The sequence below is a fragment of the Engraulis encrasicolus genome, chromosome 24, assembly GCF_034702125.1.
Source record: "Engraulis encrasicolus isolate BLACKSEA-1 chromosome 24, IST_EnEncr_1.0, whole genome shotgun sequence".
In the NCBI taxonomy this organism is placed as follows: domain Eukaryota; kingdom Metazoa; phylum Chordata; class Actinopteri; order Clupeiformes; family Engraulidae; genus Engraulis; species Engraulis encrasicolus.
Genome location: NC_085880.1, coordinates 18418328 through 18434639, shown reverse-complemented (window position 1 = coordinate 18434639; position 16312 = coordinate 18418328). Strand labels below are relative to the sequence as shown.

General features: G+C 46.2%; 1 protein-coding gene across 2 annotated transcripts in view; it reads right to left on the bottom strand.

Annotated features, from left to right (window-relative positions):
- Positions 1–16312, bottom strand: part of zgc:172136 (uncharacterized protein LOC566376 homolog) — a 42771-nt gene that overhangs the window by 21127 nt on the left and 5332 nt on the right. For both annotated transcript variants that reach the window (XM_063192244.1, XM_063192243.1), the window contains exons 2-9: positions 15781–16191; positions 11453–11543; positions 6887–6966; positions 6257–6321; positions 5923–6124; positions 4785–4940; positions 2232–2297; positions 501–569 (exon numbers count right to left, since the gene is read on the bottom strand). In XM_063192244.1, coding sequence (XP_063048314.1) covers positions 501–569; positions 2232–2297; positions 4785–4940; positions 5923–6124; positions 6257–6321; positions 6887–6966; positions 11453–11543; positions 15781–15858 — 807 coding nt within the window. In that variant the 5' untranslated portion in view covers positions 15859–16191. The remainder of the gene's footprint in view (positions 1–500; positions 570–2231; positions 2298–4784; positions 4941–5922; positions 6125–6256; positions 6322–6886; positions 6967–11452; positions 11544–15780; positions 16192–16312) is intronic.

The following is a 16312-nucleotide window of genomic DNA, read 5'->3' as shown; positions in this document are numbered from 1 at the left end:
TACTAGTGGTGTGGATTGGCACTGCCCTCACGATCCGATTCGATCACGATTTGGGAGGTAGCGATTCGATTCGATTCTATGCGATCCGATCCGATCCGATTCAATTCTACAATGCATTGCAATGCATTACATTTCTACTGAAGGCAAAACAAATGTTTAATCAGTCAAGATGAGGCAATACAAGTAGTCAGATAGTGAGCAACAATTTATTGGCTGTTTTCTGTATCAGTCTGTATCAGTCTTGCAATGTTTTGAAGTGCTTTTCATTTGCTCCCGAAATATACTAGGAAGTAATTGAAACTTAAAAAAATTGCCGGATCGATTCTGGAACTTGCCGGATCGATTCTGGATCGTCCATGCCCCGAATTGGATTGGATCGCCGGATCGATCATTGTTGACACCACTAAGACCTACCTTACTTTTTTTGTCTGGCACCTGCAACAAGTGTTTTTGGATGTGCGCACCCTACCCAAAACTACTGTGTAGAAATGTGACCATACCAGAAAGGTGAGGCGCCCCACGTTGGACCAGGGGAAGTCGTAGAGCAGCTGCCGCATGTTATTCACCTCCTGAAGGGAGGAAACACACATCACATCACATCAACAACTTCACTTCACAGCAGTACAGCTGTTACCCCAGAGGCAATAGTATGCCTGAGGAACACCTCAAGCCAACCATGACAGTGACACAAATACTTCTAGCACAGGTGTTCCCAACCTTTTCCAACTTGGGGCCCACTTGAATTTTGTGCAAATGTTTGGGGCTCACCTCTGACCGAATAAACAATAAAACTAATAAAAAAAATCAATACATACCGTAAATCAACAGAAACACAGACCAAAATATGATTTTGATTTTTAGAAAATGAATGAGGTGGAAAGAGGTGGGTTTTTTTTGCACAATTCCAGCTATGCTCAATTGTCCTCTCTTGCTATAACTGCCCAACAGTAGCACATGGGAAACAGAAAGACCGCAAGAGAGCAATCCCTCACGTAGTACTACTGACTGAAAACGATGCAACACATTGTGTTCTGGTGAGTGCTTTTTGGTTCAAGGTAATTGTTTGTCCAAAGTTAGTTGAAAAGAAAAAAACTTTTCTTCACCAAGGCTCTCCAAAAAGTATAGTTAATATATCTTTATTATAATGACATGTCCACTCAAGACTTTTTAAACTTGCCACTGCCAACTTTAAAATATCCTGAGTGGATGTCATTATAGTAGACATATTATTATATTAAGACATTTTAGCTTGGTGAGGAAAAGTTTTTTTCAACTAATTCTGTCTTTTTTATGTCTACTTAAGCAACATCACTGTGATTAGAGCTTCATCACAACCGCTGGCAGTAGAATTTGGACAAGACAAGTTTGCAGCTTGGCATACTGTACATTCCCACTTCACAGCATGGGAGAATTTGCCTGGTTAACGTCAAACTTGCTACCTATGCAATTTCTCATAGGAAAGGTGTGGTTTATGATTGCCCATGTTCGTTACGAATGTGTTATTTGGCATATTACGTAGCCCAATTGTGTCAGTTGTATCTATTCAAACAAACTGCAAGTGATCACCTTTCTACCCCTTCCCGCTCTCTGATTGGAGCCCAAGTGTTCTGGAACCCTTGCTGAGGGATAGAATGCAGCAAAACTAAGTGATTTGGCCTTTGACACAGGGTACAAGTGAGGGTGTTCAGATGTCCAGCAGAGAAGGGGGGGTTGGGGGGGGGTGGGGGTGGGGGGGGGGGTGTAATCCCCGTTTTAGTGCCTTGTGCAGAGTGGACGGGGCTGATAACCTGCACATTCCACAGACGCATCTGGGCCTGAGAACTGAAGTGGCCCCATCACAGCCATACGCTTTTATGTGCAGATGATATGCAGCGCTCTTTGGCGCACACACACACACACACTCACACACGCACTCGCACACACACACTCACACACACACACACACACACACACACACACACACACACACACACACACACACACACACACACACACACACACACACACACACACACACACACACACACTCGCACACGCACACGCACACACACACAGCTTCTCTTGCTCTCACAGTCTTTATCTAACACACACTGCACTGACACACATAAACGCAAATAGGTTTCTTGGAGCACTCAAACACACAAATGGGACACAAACACATGCATACACATGAACAGATGAACAACACACACACACACCGAGACAGGCACACACCACAGAGTCAGACCAACCTGATAAACCTGCATTCCTCGTAGCGTGAGGCCCAGGAGAGCGGAGCCCCTGTCTTCTCTCTTGTCCTGCAGGAAAGACACATCAAACCACCATGAGACACACACACACACATCACAATCGCATATTGTACCTTTAAAGGGGCACTAGGTATGGTGACGTCATTTGCGCAGTGTCCGTGGCATGCCTGTCTCAAAAGCTACACCGTAATGAAAAAATGCTGTTCAAATAAACTCGCTGCAAGACTGTTTTTCATCACGGAATGCCAGCAGTTGATACAAATCTGAATATGGTATGTAAAGCGGACAGCGGACTGTGGAAGTGGTTGCGAGAGCTATCGTTCACTCACTAATGACTCGCATAAGCATTGGCTGACTCGAGACCATGATTAATTTAACTTTTAATTCTACCTGGAGCCCCTTTAAGAGGACATGGAAAGTCAGTGTGTGTAGTCCTAGTGAGGAGAGATCCTGGCCAAGCTGTAAAACAAAAGTCTCAGCAGAGATGCTTATAGATCTACACATCTTTAAGTTTACTGTGGATCAAATCATCATTTGTCATGCACCTGGCCAGCAGTTGGCATGTCAACATTGTACTGTAAATATTACGTCTATTCTGAAGCCCTAGAAAAGGCATTCTAAGAAATGGTGGAGGGTGGCAGGGTGGGGGGTGTGTGTGTGTGTGTGTGTGTGTGTGTGTGGAGGGGGGGGGGGGGGGGGTGATGGGTTGTCGGGTGATGGAGCCTGTGGAGATAGTTAGTTAGCGTGGGGCACGGTATAGGGAGGTGGAGTTACGCAACCGGACTGCCAGCCTTCAGCTGAACACGCAAGTACCAAGATTCATGATGTATAATAAACCATGACTTCAGATACGAACGATAAAGTCTTGCGTAATGTAACGAGTGTTGCTTTTTCAGTCCCTGACAGCAGGATGGAGAGAATAAGAAAAGAAGGAGAAAGAGAGGTGAAGAAATGGTTGAGGGAGGGGGGGGGTGCGGGGGAGAGGAAAAAATGTGTGTGTGAAAGAGAGTGAGAGAAAGAAAGAAAGAAAGAAAAGAATTTATTGCCCAATAGAATGTGAAGAGCTTTCCATGACATTGATCTCCACTCAGTCATGCAGAAAATAGTCAGAGGAATTTTATGCCCTCCCTCTCCACCCGCCTCGACCTCAATCCATGACTGCCTATTCACCTCTTCACTCATTTTATTTGACAAAGAATTTAACAAAGTCGCTGGAGTTCCACTTCACTTCGTTTCTCTCCTCCTCACACTCCTGGTGCGTGATGCGACTTATTGGGCAGTGACACAATAGATTGAGAAAAGTCCTGTCATTTGTTCAGCTTGTAATTTGCTGAAGCCTATTCTTATTTTCTGTTTACTTGTTTCATATACAATTTGATTGCGCCATTTTCACTCTCAGGGCTTTGCATCAATCATTCTCAGTCAACTGCCATCCTCAACTAAGGATGTTTGATGAGGAAAATGAATGTCCATAGATTCAGCGATTCCTTTTTTTTCTTTTTCAATATTTTTATGGGCTTTTTGCATTTATTGCAGATAGGACAGTGAAGATCGCCAGGAAGCGAGTGTGACGGGGAAAAGACGGGGTAGGGTTGGGAAACGACCCCTGCCGGACTCGAACCGGGGTCCCTGTGGGCATGTAGGCCAAATCAAGTCAAGTCAAGTTGGTTTTATTGTCAATTTCTTTACATGCACTGGTCATACAAAGAATTTGAAATTACGTTTCTTGCTTTCCCATGCAGACATAGGCTAATCTAGGTAAGGACATAGACAGTATAGACATAGACAGTACTCATACATGGACATAAGACAGTATGGACATAGACAGTGCTCATACAGACATTTAAAGTGCAAGACTGGACAACAGAAGACTTGTAGAGAACATACATTAAGAGGAGGTATTTTGTTGTGCTTTTTCTAAAAGTCCTTTCTTTCGTTCTGACATAGTAATAGTAGCATTTGAAGAAAAATAAATATTAAAAAAAAAAAAAAAAAAAAAATGTCATGGGAAATGTGGGGGGAAGGTTCAGCGATTCTATATCTGTCTGTGTGAAGATTATCTAGCAAGGTATTATCTGGTGTTATCAGCTGCTTCAGTGAATAGGAAGAAACAAATACAGCACATGTAGCATCATTTTTACTTCCTCACCCTGGGATGATGGGCATCTTTGAGCATGCTCTGTGAAAAGTCTTGAAGGTCATAATGCTAGTTGTACTATGCTGTCTCTTGAAGGTCATTATGCTAGCTTAAGGTCAACGTCTTTTGTTGAAGGTCAAAGTTTCTTGTCCATGTTGACAGAAAGTGTATAAGTCTGTACTGCAGACTGTGGATCTGTGTCACGTGCCTGATGAAGACCTTGCTAGGTCTTGAATAAACCTTCACAGCGGCGCTGCAGTGTGCGGAGTTCTACTCTTTCTACGGTCAGATAGGCCTTTGTCCTGCACCTGGCCTCAGTGAGGTGGGACGGATGTGCATGGTATACTATTACTCATCTGAAGATCTTGTCCGTGTTGCCTGGCCTTGTGGTGACTGACCTTCAGTAGCCTGTAGAAGGTGACCGGAACGTCCTCCAGGCGCGAGGCCTCTCGTATGAAGAGGAGGACGGCGTCTCGCGAGGCCATGCCCCACAGCTCCTGGTGCAAGTTGGGGCCGTGCCGCAGCAGATAGTCCACCCCCCGCTTGGCCACAATCTGGAGTCCACAAGGGTCAGGGAGACAAGATTACATTACAGTTTAGTTAGTCATTATTAGAGACAAGATCACATCACAGTTTAAGTAGTCACTATTAGAGCAATAAGATCACATTAGACTGATCTTAGTCATGATGAACCATCTGGATTTCAGACCACTGAGACTAGACATTTGGTCGGCATTTGGATTCATCTAATTACAGTTAAGGAAATTTCGACATTAATTTGCTCAAGCTACTCTTTTTTGATCGAGCCATGACAGAGTTAGTGACGGAGAACAGTTGACAGAGAATAGTTAAGCTGTCTGTACAACGTGTCTTACTGTAACATCCTAACATACTCTGATTATCACCCTTGAAAGGTACATGCAGCACGCTGCATGTTGAAATCCTCCTTTAACTTCCACCTACATGACATTAGCAAGTCAACCCTCAGACCACAGTTTGCATGATGATTACAGGGGGGGTTGCTGCTGATCTACGTCAGTCCATGGGCGAAACCCTGCATCCCAAACAGGGACAGAAATAGCAGCTAGTGGTAGCGACATGCTAATGCAATTACCATACATGGAACACGTCGTACCCCTCATTATGGTGTCAGTTCTAACCATCAATTATAGACATGAAATTGACACACTGCAGCAAGGCACAGAGAAAACCCAACGCTGAAGTTTAGTGCAGTATGTGTGTTCCTGGCATGCTTCACGTCAGCGTACTGACCCAGGCAGGGCCGGATTAAGATGGCCCCTAAGTTACAAGTTGCTGTGGGGCCCCCCGGAAAGCAAATTGCGCAACAAATGTACACAGACAGAGTCATAATTACGAGCTAGGAGTTAAGAATAACATGACTAACAACTGTGCAAAGGAGCATTAAATAGATTCAAAATGGCACTAAACACGACAGAGGGGGGGCCCCTAGGCTGCAGCCACATCTAGCATGTGCGTTAGCTTGACCCTGGACCTGGGGCGGGAAGTAGTACTGACCCAGGGTGGGAAGTAGTCCTTGGGCTGGAAGTAGGGTAGCGGCTGCCCGTCGTGGGAGAGGGGGTGCGTGGGGTGGTCGGGCAGGTCCGCCTGCATGGCGTAGCCAGCCAGCTGGAAGTACACTTCCTCCTGCTGACGGCACTCTGACCGCAACACGCGCTCACGCAGATCGGCGTAGTACAGCTGCCGCGCTCGCCGCTCACTGTGGAGGAGAGACCAGACCGTCAAACACTCGACCAGGGGTTAAGAGCACGCTTTTGTTTATCCGATGCCAAGTGCGGTGAGATAATGTAATTTGATGTGAAGTGGTAGTCGTCACTTATTCTTTCTTTACCTGATGAGTCTGCCATTTTCCACGTAGAACTGCACCTTGAGGAAGAGCAGCAGGGGGATTCTCTTCTGCGGAGTAAAGAGACATGTACAGTATATATTATATTATATTATATTATATTATATTATATTATATTATATTATATTATATTATATTATATTAAGTGAAACTCCCATTGTCATTGTGACACAGCACTCCACAGCACACAAGTGTTCACTGAACACTGCACACAACAAAATTGCATTTATGCCTCACCCGTGCAAGGGGGCAGCCCCCAATGGCGCCCGAAGGAAGCAGTGCGGCGGGACGGTACCATGCTGAGGGTACCTCAGTATAGTATACTGTTATTAACAAATGTATGGAGTTATGCTGTTAACTATTAACCTGTTTTACCCCCCGCAATTATAAAAGTCCATGGAGCCCCCCACCTGCAGTATCTCCGCGACCCCATAGGGGTCCCAACCCCCAGTTTGGGAACCACTGCTGTGGAGTACCATGACAGCTGCCCAGCATGCATTCTGCAAGTGCAAGTCAGTGCCATAGAAATCCACCCTGAAAACATTCCTGAAGTGTGTGCAAGCGAGTGCAATGGAATGGAATTCCATCCCAGCAGCACCACGGCCTGGTCCTCACCTTCCCGCTCTCCTGTTTCCACTCCTTGGGGAAATACTTGGTCACCTTCTCCTCCAGGTCCAGATAGATGTGCTCATTGTCTGGATTAGAAGGAGAAACAACACACACAAGCAACAGCAGACAGGAAATTAGAACGCTTTTCATTGACTAAACAAAAGAATAAATTAAGTCGTGCTTGAAATGCGTCAAACAATGGCATTAATTATGGAGGGAGAGAGAGAGAGGGAGAGGGAGAGAGAGAGAGAGAGAGAGAGATGGGGGGATGGAGAGAGAGAGAAAGAGAGAGAGAGAGAGAGAGAGAGAGAGGGAGAGAGAGAGAGGGAGAGAGAGAGAGACACACACACACACACACACACACACACACACACACACACAAAAAGCCAGAAAGAGAGAGAGAGAGAGAGAGAGAGAGAGAGAGAGAGAGAGAGAGAGAGAGAGAGAGAGAGAGAGAGAGAGAGAGAGAGAGAGAGAGGCATATCCTGATGGCATGTTGGGCCACACTAGAGCAGACAACAATGCTGACGTGCCAGTTTGGCTCTGAGAGAGCAGCGAACAGCGGCCCAGACAACAAACAAGATCAAGCTAAAGGGAGACTGACTACATGAGCAAAGAAATATGGCCAACTCAGCTGTGTGTGTGGACAGTTGAATGTGTGTGTGTGTGTGTGTGTGTGTGTGTGTGTGTGTGTGTGTGTGTGTGTGTGTGTGTGTGTGTGTGTGTGTGTGTGTGTGTGTGCGTGTGTGTCTGCTCCTGTAAATGTCCTCATAATATTAGGAAAACTAGAAACAAGGCGCCTCGTGAGGACATAAGGATGGTTCTCAACAGCGTCTTGTGAGGACATAAAAGAAGTGCTCAGCCATCCACAATGTCTCTTGTTAATGATCCTCAAAGGAGTAGAAAAACTGTGTGTGTGTGTGTGTGTGTGTGTGTGTGTGTGTGTGTGTGTGTGTGTGTGTGTGTGTGTTTGTTTCAATGACCACATTTACATTATGTTTTCAATGCTTTCATAAATTAAATATTTTAAATTAATTAAATAGTTCTGCTGAGTTTACATTGTACTTCCCCTTAATTCCGAAATGTGAAGTGTTTACACATTGCTTTTAAAGCGAAATTAAGTTTAATTCCAAATTAAATTGAGTTCATTCTGGATTAAATGTCTCGTGTAAACGAGGCCACTGTGTGTGTTTGTGTATAATTGAGAGAACCTGAGACTTCACGGGTATAACGGACAGGGCAATAGGGGTGACCAAAGGGTATTTGCTTAACGCAATTTGAAAACCGCAGTTTGTGTAAAATAATCAGCTGGACATGTGGACATTATGGATGTTACGGCTGTTTATGTACTCTGAGCTTTAATCAAGTCCATTTAAACTAAAGATAAAACTCGAGTTGGCCAAGCAGCTTGTGTGGCGGTCAGGCAGGCAGACAGCCTCCTTTAAACCTCATCCTCCCATGTGCATTTCATTAGGACAAAGACGTCACGGGTGACGCCACAGCTGATGGGGGGGCGGGGGTTTAGTCTAGTTTATGAAGGCTTTAAATAACAGCCCTCAGAATTCAACCGCTATACGCCCACACCCAAACCCAAACCACCACTACGCCTACACACCCAAGCCCCACACACACACATACACACACACACAAACCCATCTACCCTCCCGCCCATACCCCATCCATATGTCTCCTGCGTTCAGACCTTTGCGCTCTTCCTCCCTTGCCCTCCCTCCATCTCCATCTCCATCTCTACCTCCATCAGTGTTTTCTCTCTTCATCTCCACTTCACTTCATTCATCTGTCATCTTCTTCTTCCTCCCTCTTTAACCCCTGGTCCTCACCCCTTCTTTTCTCATCCACCTGTCCAGCTTTTCGCCGGATGACCACCCCCTAGCTTTTTCTTCCTTTTTTTCTCCACCCCCACAAACATTCCAACGCTCATCTCTCAATCCATCCATCCGCTCATCCGTCCATTGCATCTGGGGTGCAGCAGGCGGGTGTGTTCGTTACGGTTGCCAGTTGGTCCACACGTCCACCCGTCTCCCCTCCACTCTCTCACCATCTCACTCTCTCACCACACTCCCATTTCATCCCCCTCTCCGCTGGACTCCATCTGTCTGTCCTCCTCTTCCTTCTCCTCCTCCTCCTCCTCTCCCCAGCTCTATCTGTTCCCTCATTCATCTCTCTATCCCTCTGCTATTCATCATTCTTGTCATCCTTCTCCATCTCTTCATCTGCTTTCGCTCCAAGTCATACATGTTTCACCTCTGTGTTATCCACACCTCCCTCTGTCTATCAGTCTATCCCTTTCTTTTTTTCTTTCTATCTCTGTCTCCTACTCTCTAGCCCCTCATCCTTCTCCTTCTTGGTCCACTATGTATCACTCTTTGCCCTCACGCCATCCCTCTCTCTGTGGATCTTACAGTTCTCACCAATGTGTTATCCCACCCCGTCAGCCTCTCTCCCTCCCCTTCTCTACGTAAGGTGCACACATGCCGAAACAAGAATGTGCCGTGCTATTTTGACACCCTGCACTCTGCTTCTACCTGTTGACCTCTCATCATTCGGTTCTCTTCTCGTTCTCTCGGCCACCTCTCCCTCCCACATCTCCCTTTCCTTTTTTCTCTTTTCTTTCTTTCTTTCTCTATTGACCATCACTGCCATTTCATCCACCGCCTCGCTCCACTCGCTCGCACTCGCTCTTCATTCCTGCCAGCGTGCTCTCTCTTTTCTCTCTCTCTCCCTCTCTGTCTGTCTCTATCTCCACCCCCCCATCTCTGTCACTCCCCGTCGTGGTGTCCTCTCCTCCCTGCTCGGGAGGAGTCTGTGCCGGTGGAATTCCGGAGTGCATTCCAGGCTTAATGAAGTTAATATTGCTGGAATCCAGGGCCTTGTTGGCCTGGCCCGCTTGGCCCCCACACCGCTACGCCGCCACACAAAAACAAAAGGGCCCTTGTGAAGGAGGTGATCCACACGGGGAGGAGGTGAGCCACACACGGGATTACCAAGCCACTTCACCCGGCCAGCACACAGCGCAACAAGGGCCAACACAACACAGCCAAGAAGCAGCCAGTGTGAAGCAAGAGAGAGGTGTGTAGGTGGGGGGTGGGGAGAAATAAATAAATAAACGAAACAGGGGAATACACAAACACACACACGCACGTACGAACGTGAGCGTGCACGCACGCACACACACACACACACACACACACAAACTCACTCACACTCACACCCGCACACGCTCGCTCTCGCACTCACACTCACACTCTCTCAAACACACACACACACACACACACACACACACACACACACACACACACACACACACACACACACACACACACACACACACACACACACACACACACACACCGGTTTAAATAGCTTAAGCATCTCCCAGTTCTGCTGGCTGGGGGAGACCTAGCAGCAGTGTTTTTGCACTCGGTAGCCCATTGTGCTCTCCTCTCTCATGTGTTCTCATTCCCTGGGCCCGGGCCCATTCATGTGTATGCATTATATAAACAGCCAGGCAGACTTCACAGGAAAGGGCTACAGGGCCAGCAGGGTTAGCTGCACTGTGGTGAATGCAAACAGGGACGCTGACAGGGGTGGGGGCAAAGGGGTAGGTTGTCCCGGGCCGAGGGAAAGAGAAGGCCCAGACTTGTTGGGACCTCATTATATTGTACTGTGTGTATTGAGATGGCGGGGGCTTTCAAGATGATTTTGTCCCGGGCCCGGCTAAAGCTGTCAGCCGCCCTGCACGCATACACACACACGCCTACAAACACAACAGCCAACCAGTTCAAACCAGAGCAGCCCAACTGGGCTTATCAGCTTCACGGAACAAAAAATGGAACAAGTGGATTGTTTTTTTGTGGCGGTGGGGGGTTTCCCGGAAAGAAATATCAAGCAGCAGTATGGATAAGGAATTGGGTTGGTTTAGGGGAAGGGTGGAGGGTAGCAATGTGAAATATGGAATTCTCAAAATAAAAATGTCACAAAAACAGCAGTGCAGTGATATATATAGTTTTTAAAAGTCAGTTTTAATTAAAGATTACATTATCGTTTTGTTATATACTGTCCTCTGTGTTTATTTGTAACACAAGTTTGATGTGTAAAATGTCTATTATATGGGCTATTTAAATGAAATCGCAAATATTTTCAAGTCACACATGTTGACACAGTGATGCAATGTGTACTTGACCTGCACTTATATGAGCTGGTATTTGTGATGAGAATTCAGATTAGCATGTTGCTCCATATGCATACGGCCATTAGTCTCCGAAGCCGTTTACACATATGTGCACAGTCTTGAAAAACCATGGGTTTTGGCCTCTCATTTACAAGTAAACAGAGTTTTAAATTGCACACTTTAAAGCTCTAATTCAAACTACATCTCATTTAGGGGGCTAAAACACACCTGTAAGATTTTTTTCTTTGAAAATGTTATCAACTTGTCGTGATTACACGTAAACAGATAAAAAATATCCTAAGTTTCAAAAATCCATATACAAACACGTAAAATAATGTTTAGTGTGCTCCACAGTACTGGTGAGAGAAAATGTTGCTTACCCTTCACTATCGTCAGGCCAAAGAAGTGGAGGTCTTTAACACACACGTGCTGCGCAACCAGGCCAAGAACCTCATGTCCCGTGGACTTCACCTGCACAATAAGAGAGAGAGAGAGAGAGGGTCTTTAACATCTGTTCCATAAAATGAGAGAGAGATGGCGATAGAGATGGAGAGAGAGAGAGAGAGAGAGAGATGGCGATAGAGAGAGAGAGAGAGAGAGAAAGAGAGAAGCCCGATTCGGACGGGACTTTTATTACCTATGGACCCCCCGATAATTCGGAATAACTACGGAGAATGTTTGAGTTTTAAGTCCTGTGCGAATGTGCCATGTCCGCGATTTGAGAGGTAATAATTCCGCCGCGAATTACCTACTGTAGTTCGGCGAAACACAGACGTTCTAGGGTAATTTAACATAGGCGCGCCGTCTGCACCTCCTTGTAATGTCTGTGAATTGAGTAAATAACAGACGTTTATTTATCCGGTCCGAATGCGCCCCGAAAAATCACAGGGGTCCGGGGGTAATTGCGAATTACCAGGGGTCCATAGGTAATATTTATCCCATCCGAATCGGAGACAGACAGAGAGATGTTAATGTTCTTAGGGTTAAGAGTGTTCTTAATGTTAAGAGTTAATGTTCTTAATGTTAAGAGTTAATGTTCTTAATGTTAAGAGTTAATGTTCTTGATGTTCTTTATTGACCGCGATGTTCTGTTACCCATTCTGATATTATCTGTAAGCTTTGGCAACACTGATATGAACAGGCATGCCAATAAAGCATATTTGAATTTGAAGAGAGCGAGAGAAAGAGAGAGAAACAGAGAGATAAATATATACTGTATATATATGAGGGGGCCAGAGTGAGAGCTATTTAACACATCTATTCCGCAGGGCCCAAACATGCTGGAGACAGGCAAGGGATTTCACATGACATCAGCAGCCGTTAACATTTCCAGAAAAGCCATTATGATATCAGGTATGCAGAATCAGTTTAGGGAGGCTCTGAATCCTCCTGGCACGCACGTCTGTAAGTTACTAAGTCTGCCGGGAAATGGCATGCACGTCTGTAAGTTACTAAGTGTAAGAGAAATGGCGCAGTGCTTCATATTAGTGTTTACAACACCACCACCCCCCTACCCTGCCCCGCCCCTGTCACGCAGCCTCCATCTGCCAAATGTAAACAGTGGAGATAAGCCTACTTGGGCTCCAAATCCTACACATACATCACACAGTTACTCCTGGAAACCAAATCCCACACAATACCGTACACTCTCAGAAATAAAGGTACAGAACTCGTCGCTGTGGCAGTACCATGAAGGGGAGTATCATGGTGTTGCTTGATTGGTACCTCAAAAAAGAAGTGCGTCCAGTTTCTTGAAATGTCGACCGATCTGCATCTGTCACCTCTTTTTGGAGGTACCACCATCCAAGCGACGCAATGGTACTCCCCTTGAGGGTACTGCCACAGTGACGAGTTCTGTACCTTTATTTCTGAGAGTGTACGCACATCACACAAGTTACTCCTCTAACCCCTCTGAGAGCCAGTCATCAAAGGGAGCCGGCGGCCTGGGAAGTGCTTATGGCTAAACGGTTGAATTGTTGCTGTAATCCATGTGACATTGTTATTATTGTAGTGTGTGACACAGGCTCACAGATCACACTACAGAGCTCTCATGTGACACGTTACTGTACTTAAGAGCAGTGTTTCCCAACCAGGTGTATGTGTACCACTAGGGGTACGCAAGCACACCTCAGGGGGTATGTGGAAAAATGTAATAATACCAAATACATGGAGTGTGTTGGGATAGAGGAACAGATACACTGTAGCACAAGTGAGGGGGTACTACTCATATCGAGCACACCTCAGGGGGTATGTGGAAAAATGTAATTTTACCAAATGCAAGGAATGTAGTCACATTGGGATAGCGGAACAGATATAGAGCACAAGTGAGGGGGTAGTAATTTTATGCCAAAATTGCTTAGGGGGTGCACAGAAAAAAAAGGTTGGGAAACACTGCTGTAAGACCTGGGGGGCAGGGGCAGAGTCATGGGAAAAGGAGACCTGCAGTTCATTATGACTGCACAGAAACAGCATCATGTGACTCACACTTGTGAATCATGAGAAGGAGAAAGTGGAAAACAGCTAACAGCTAACGTCATGTCAAGCAGTGCAGCTCATCTGGTGGTACTGTAGTGCTGATGTCATGTCAAGACTCAAGAGGCACAGCTCACCTGCTGGTAGCTATCGTCAGGTCAATTGGTACATTACATTACATTTAGCCGACGCTTTTAACCAAAGCGACTTCCAAAGAGGACATTCAAGCAAGTACGGAGTGTGAGGTCAATACGTACAGCAGTATACAAGACATATAATATATGAACAGTGGAGGACCTATTAAGTGTGTAGTTAGTGCCCAGGATTAGAGATACCGGTAAGTAGAATTAGTTTTGTTATGCCGGGAAGCTCTCTCGGCAGACACGAGTCTTCACAAGCTTCTTTAAGGTTGAGAGGGTTGACTCAGCTCATCTGCTGGTGTTGGAGTGCTAACGTCATGTCAAGCGGTAAAGCTTATCTGGTGCCATTGTAGTTAGGGTGGTGGCATTTCAAGGAATGTGGGGAACTTACTATGTTTAAAAAACCCCAAGACCTCCACATTATTCCAATATACTATAGTGTATTCTTTACATCATGTTTGTTTCCAGTTTAGCAGATGTCAAGAGATGATGTCTTCTGTCCGATGACTCCTGATTTGGTAACGCCGGCGGCATGCGCACAGGGGCGGTTCTAAGGGGTGGCAGGGGGTGGCATTTGCCCCCCCAGAAATATGATTTGCCACCCCAATTAAGAGCCCTGATTGTGACCAATAGCCTTAATGCTTGACATCATTTCAGACATAGAACTTTAGGTTGCACGGTTTCACTTTAAGGGATTCACTGTATCACATAAGTGTGTGTGTCGATTATATAGTGTTTATAATTTTCCCTTAGTGTAGGAGCATGCCCCCCTGAAATACACTTCGCCACCCCTTTGCCACCCCAAGAATAAATGTCTGGAACCGCCTCTGCATGCGCATGACATGACAGTGTCCTATAACCGTGTCCGTGTCAGAACAGTGTCATGACACAGTCATGGCCAAGTCATAAACATTCTGCCAATGTCATAAAAATGTTTTGGTCATGAAAAGTTGACATTGTTTGGGCTGTCTTTACCATAACCAAAAGTCACTTCGTGTCAACAGTCATACAATGTTTATGACAGCGTTTATGACACATCCATGACAACATTATGACACTTCTATGACACTGCAATGTCATAGCGATATGACCCGTGATTCTTATGGCAGGGACATATGGAAGCCAACAGATATCCAGTGCTCCATTCTGACAGCTCAACGGTCATCAGGTCGTAGCGGCAAATCAAATGAAAACAAATCATTTGTGTGCTTGATTTGATTGGCCACAGCTGGCGAAATTCACTGGTCATTTGCGTAGGGTTACTTTTTTCTCAATGTTTTTACTCCACACATATTCGCTTGCCTTCACTTCCTCTTTGCTTGCCTCATAAGAAGGAATGGACTTTGGGAATGGAATGGAAACAGATTTTGCTGCTTTCATAAAATCGCCTGCATTAAACCCTTATTCACCCAATTTTCAGCCTAATATGTAGGTCAATTGGAACATCACTGGGTCTCAGCCGAGAGGGTTGTAGTGTTCACATCAGGGTCACCCCTCAAGGCAGCTGCTGTGATATGAAACGGGGGGCGTTGAGAAGCATACAGCTGAAAGGGGGCACCCTTAGTTGTCATTTTGGGGCATTAGTCTAGTTTATGTTGTGATGGGATCAAGGGGGCATTGGCAGGCTTATGATGAGGTAAAGGGGGCCTTGTTCAATAAAGGTTGAGAACTACTGCCCTAGAGGTGCCCGTACCCCTGTTTGGGAACCACTGCTCTTGTGAAGATGTGATGTTTGTGTAAAAGGTGGCCATGTCATAGCTGGGGCGCTGGTGGCTCAGGTTGTAGAGGTGCCATTCAGCAACTGGAAGGTTGCAGGTTCCAGCCCCACTCTGCCTCAACCCATCGATTTTGTCCTTGAGCAAGATAGATAACCCCAAGTTGCTCCTGGAGGCAGGGTGGAACCCTGCATGGAAGCCACTGCTTCCAGTGTGTGAATGTGTGTGAGGGGATGAATGTGAGGCATACAATGTAATGCGCTTTGAGTGCTCGAAGGAGTGGAAAGGCGCTACATGAATGCAGTCCATTTACCAATTACTCTAAGTGTACGTAGATGTGATGCTGCTTGTGTACAGGGTGGCCATATCATGTCCTCTTACCCCCACGGTGATGTCCAGCTGCTCCTTGGTGGGCAGGAGAACGCACACGCTCCGCTCCTGCCTGGCTGAGGTCGACATCCTGCCTTCCTGCCTGCCCGCCCGCCTGGAGGGAGGGAGGGAGGGTGGTAGGGATTTACTCCTCAGAAGACCAGACCAGACGTTAGATGCCCTTTAATCTGCCCTCTTCCTGTCCTCCTCCTCCACCTCCTCCACCTCCTCCTCGACGGCCTCGCCCCAGTCTCACTCTTCCCTCTGAGGCTCTGATGACGGTGGCTTGGTGTTCCCCCACCTTTGCGAGTGCTCTCTCTCTCCCTCTCTATCTCTCTCTGTCTGCTTGTCTCCCCTGACTCACTCCTCCGGGTCAAGTGGCATCACAAACATCATTCTCCAGACTGGGGAGGAAGTCAGCTTCTAGAGAGAGAGAGAGCACGAGAGAGAGAGAGAGAGAGAGAGAGAGAGAGAGAGAGAGACAGAGAGAGACGGAGAAAAAGATAAGAGTCACGACAAAGACAAATGAAGTGAATGAGCACGG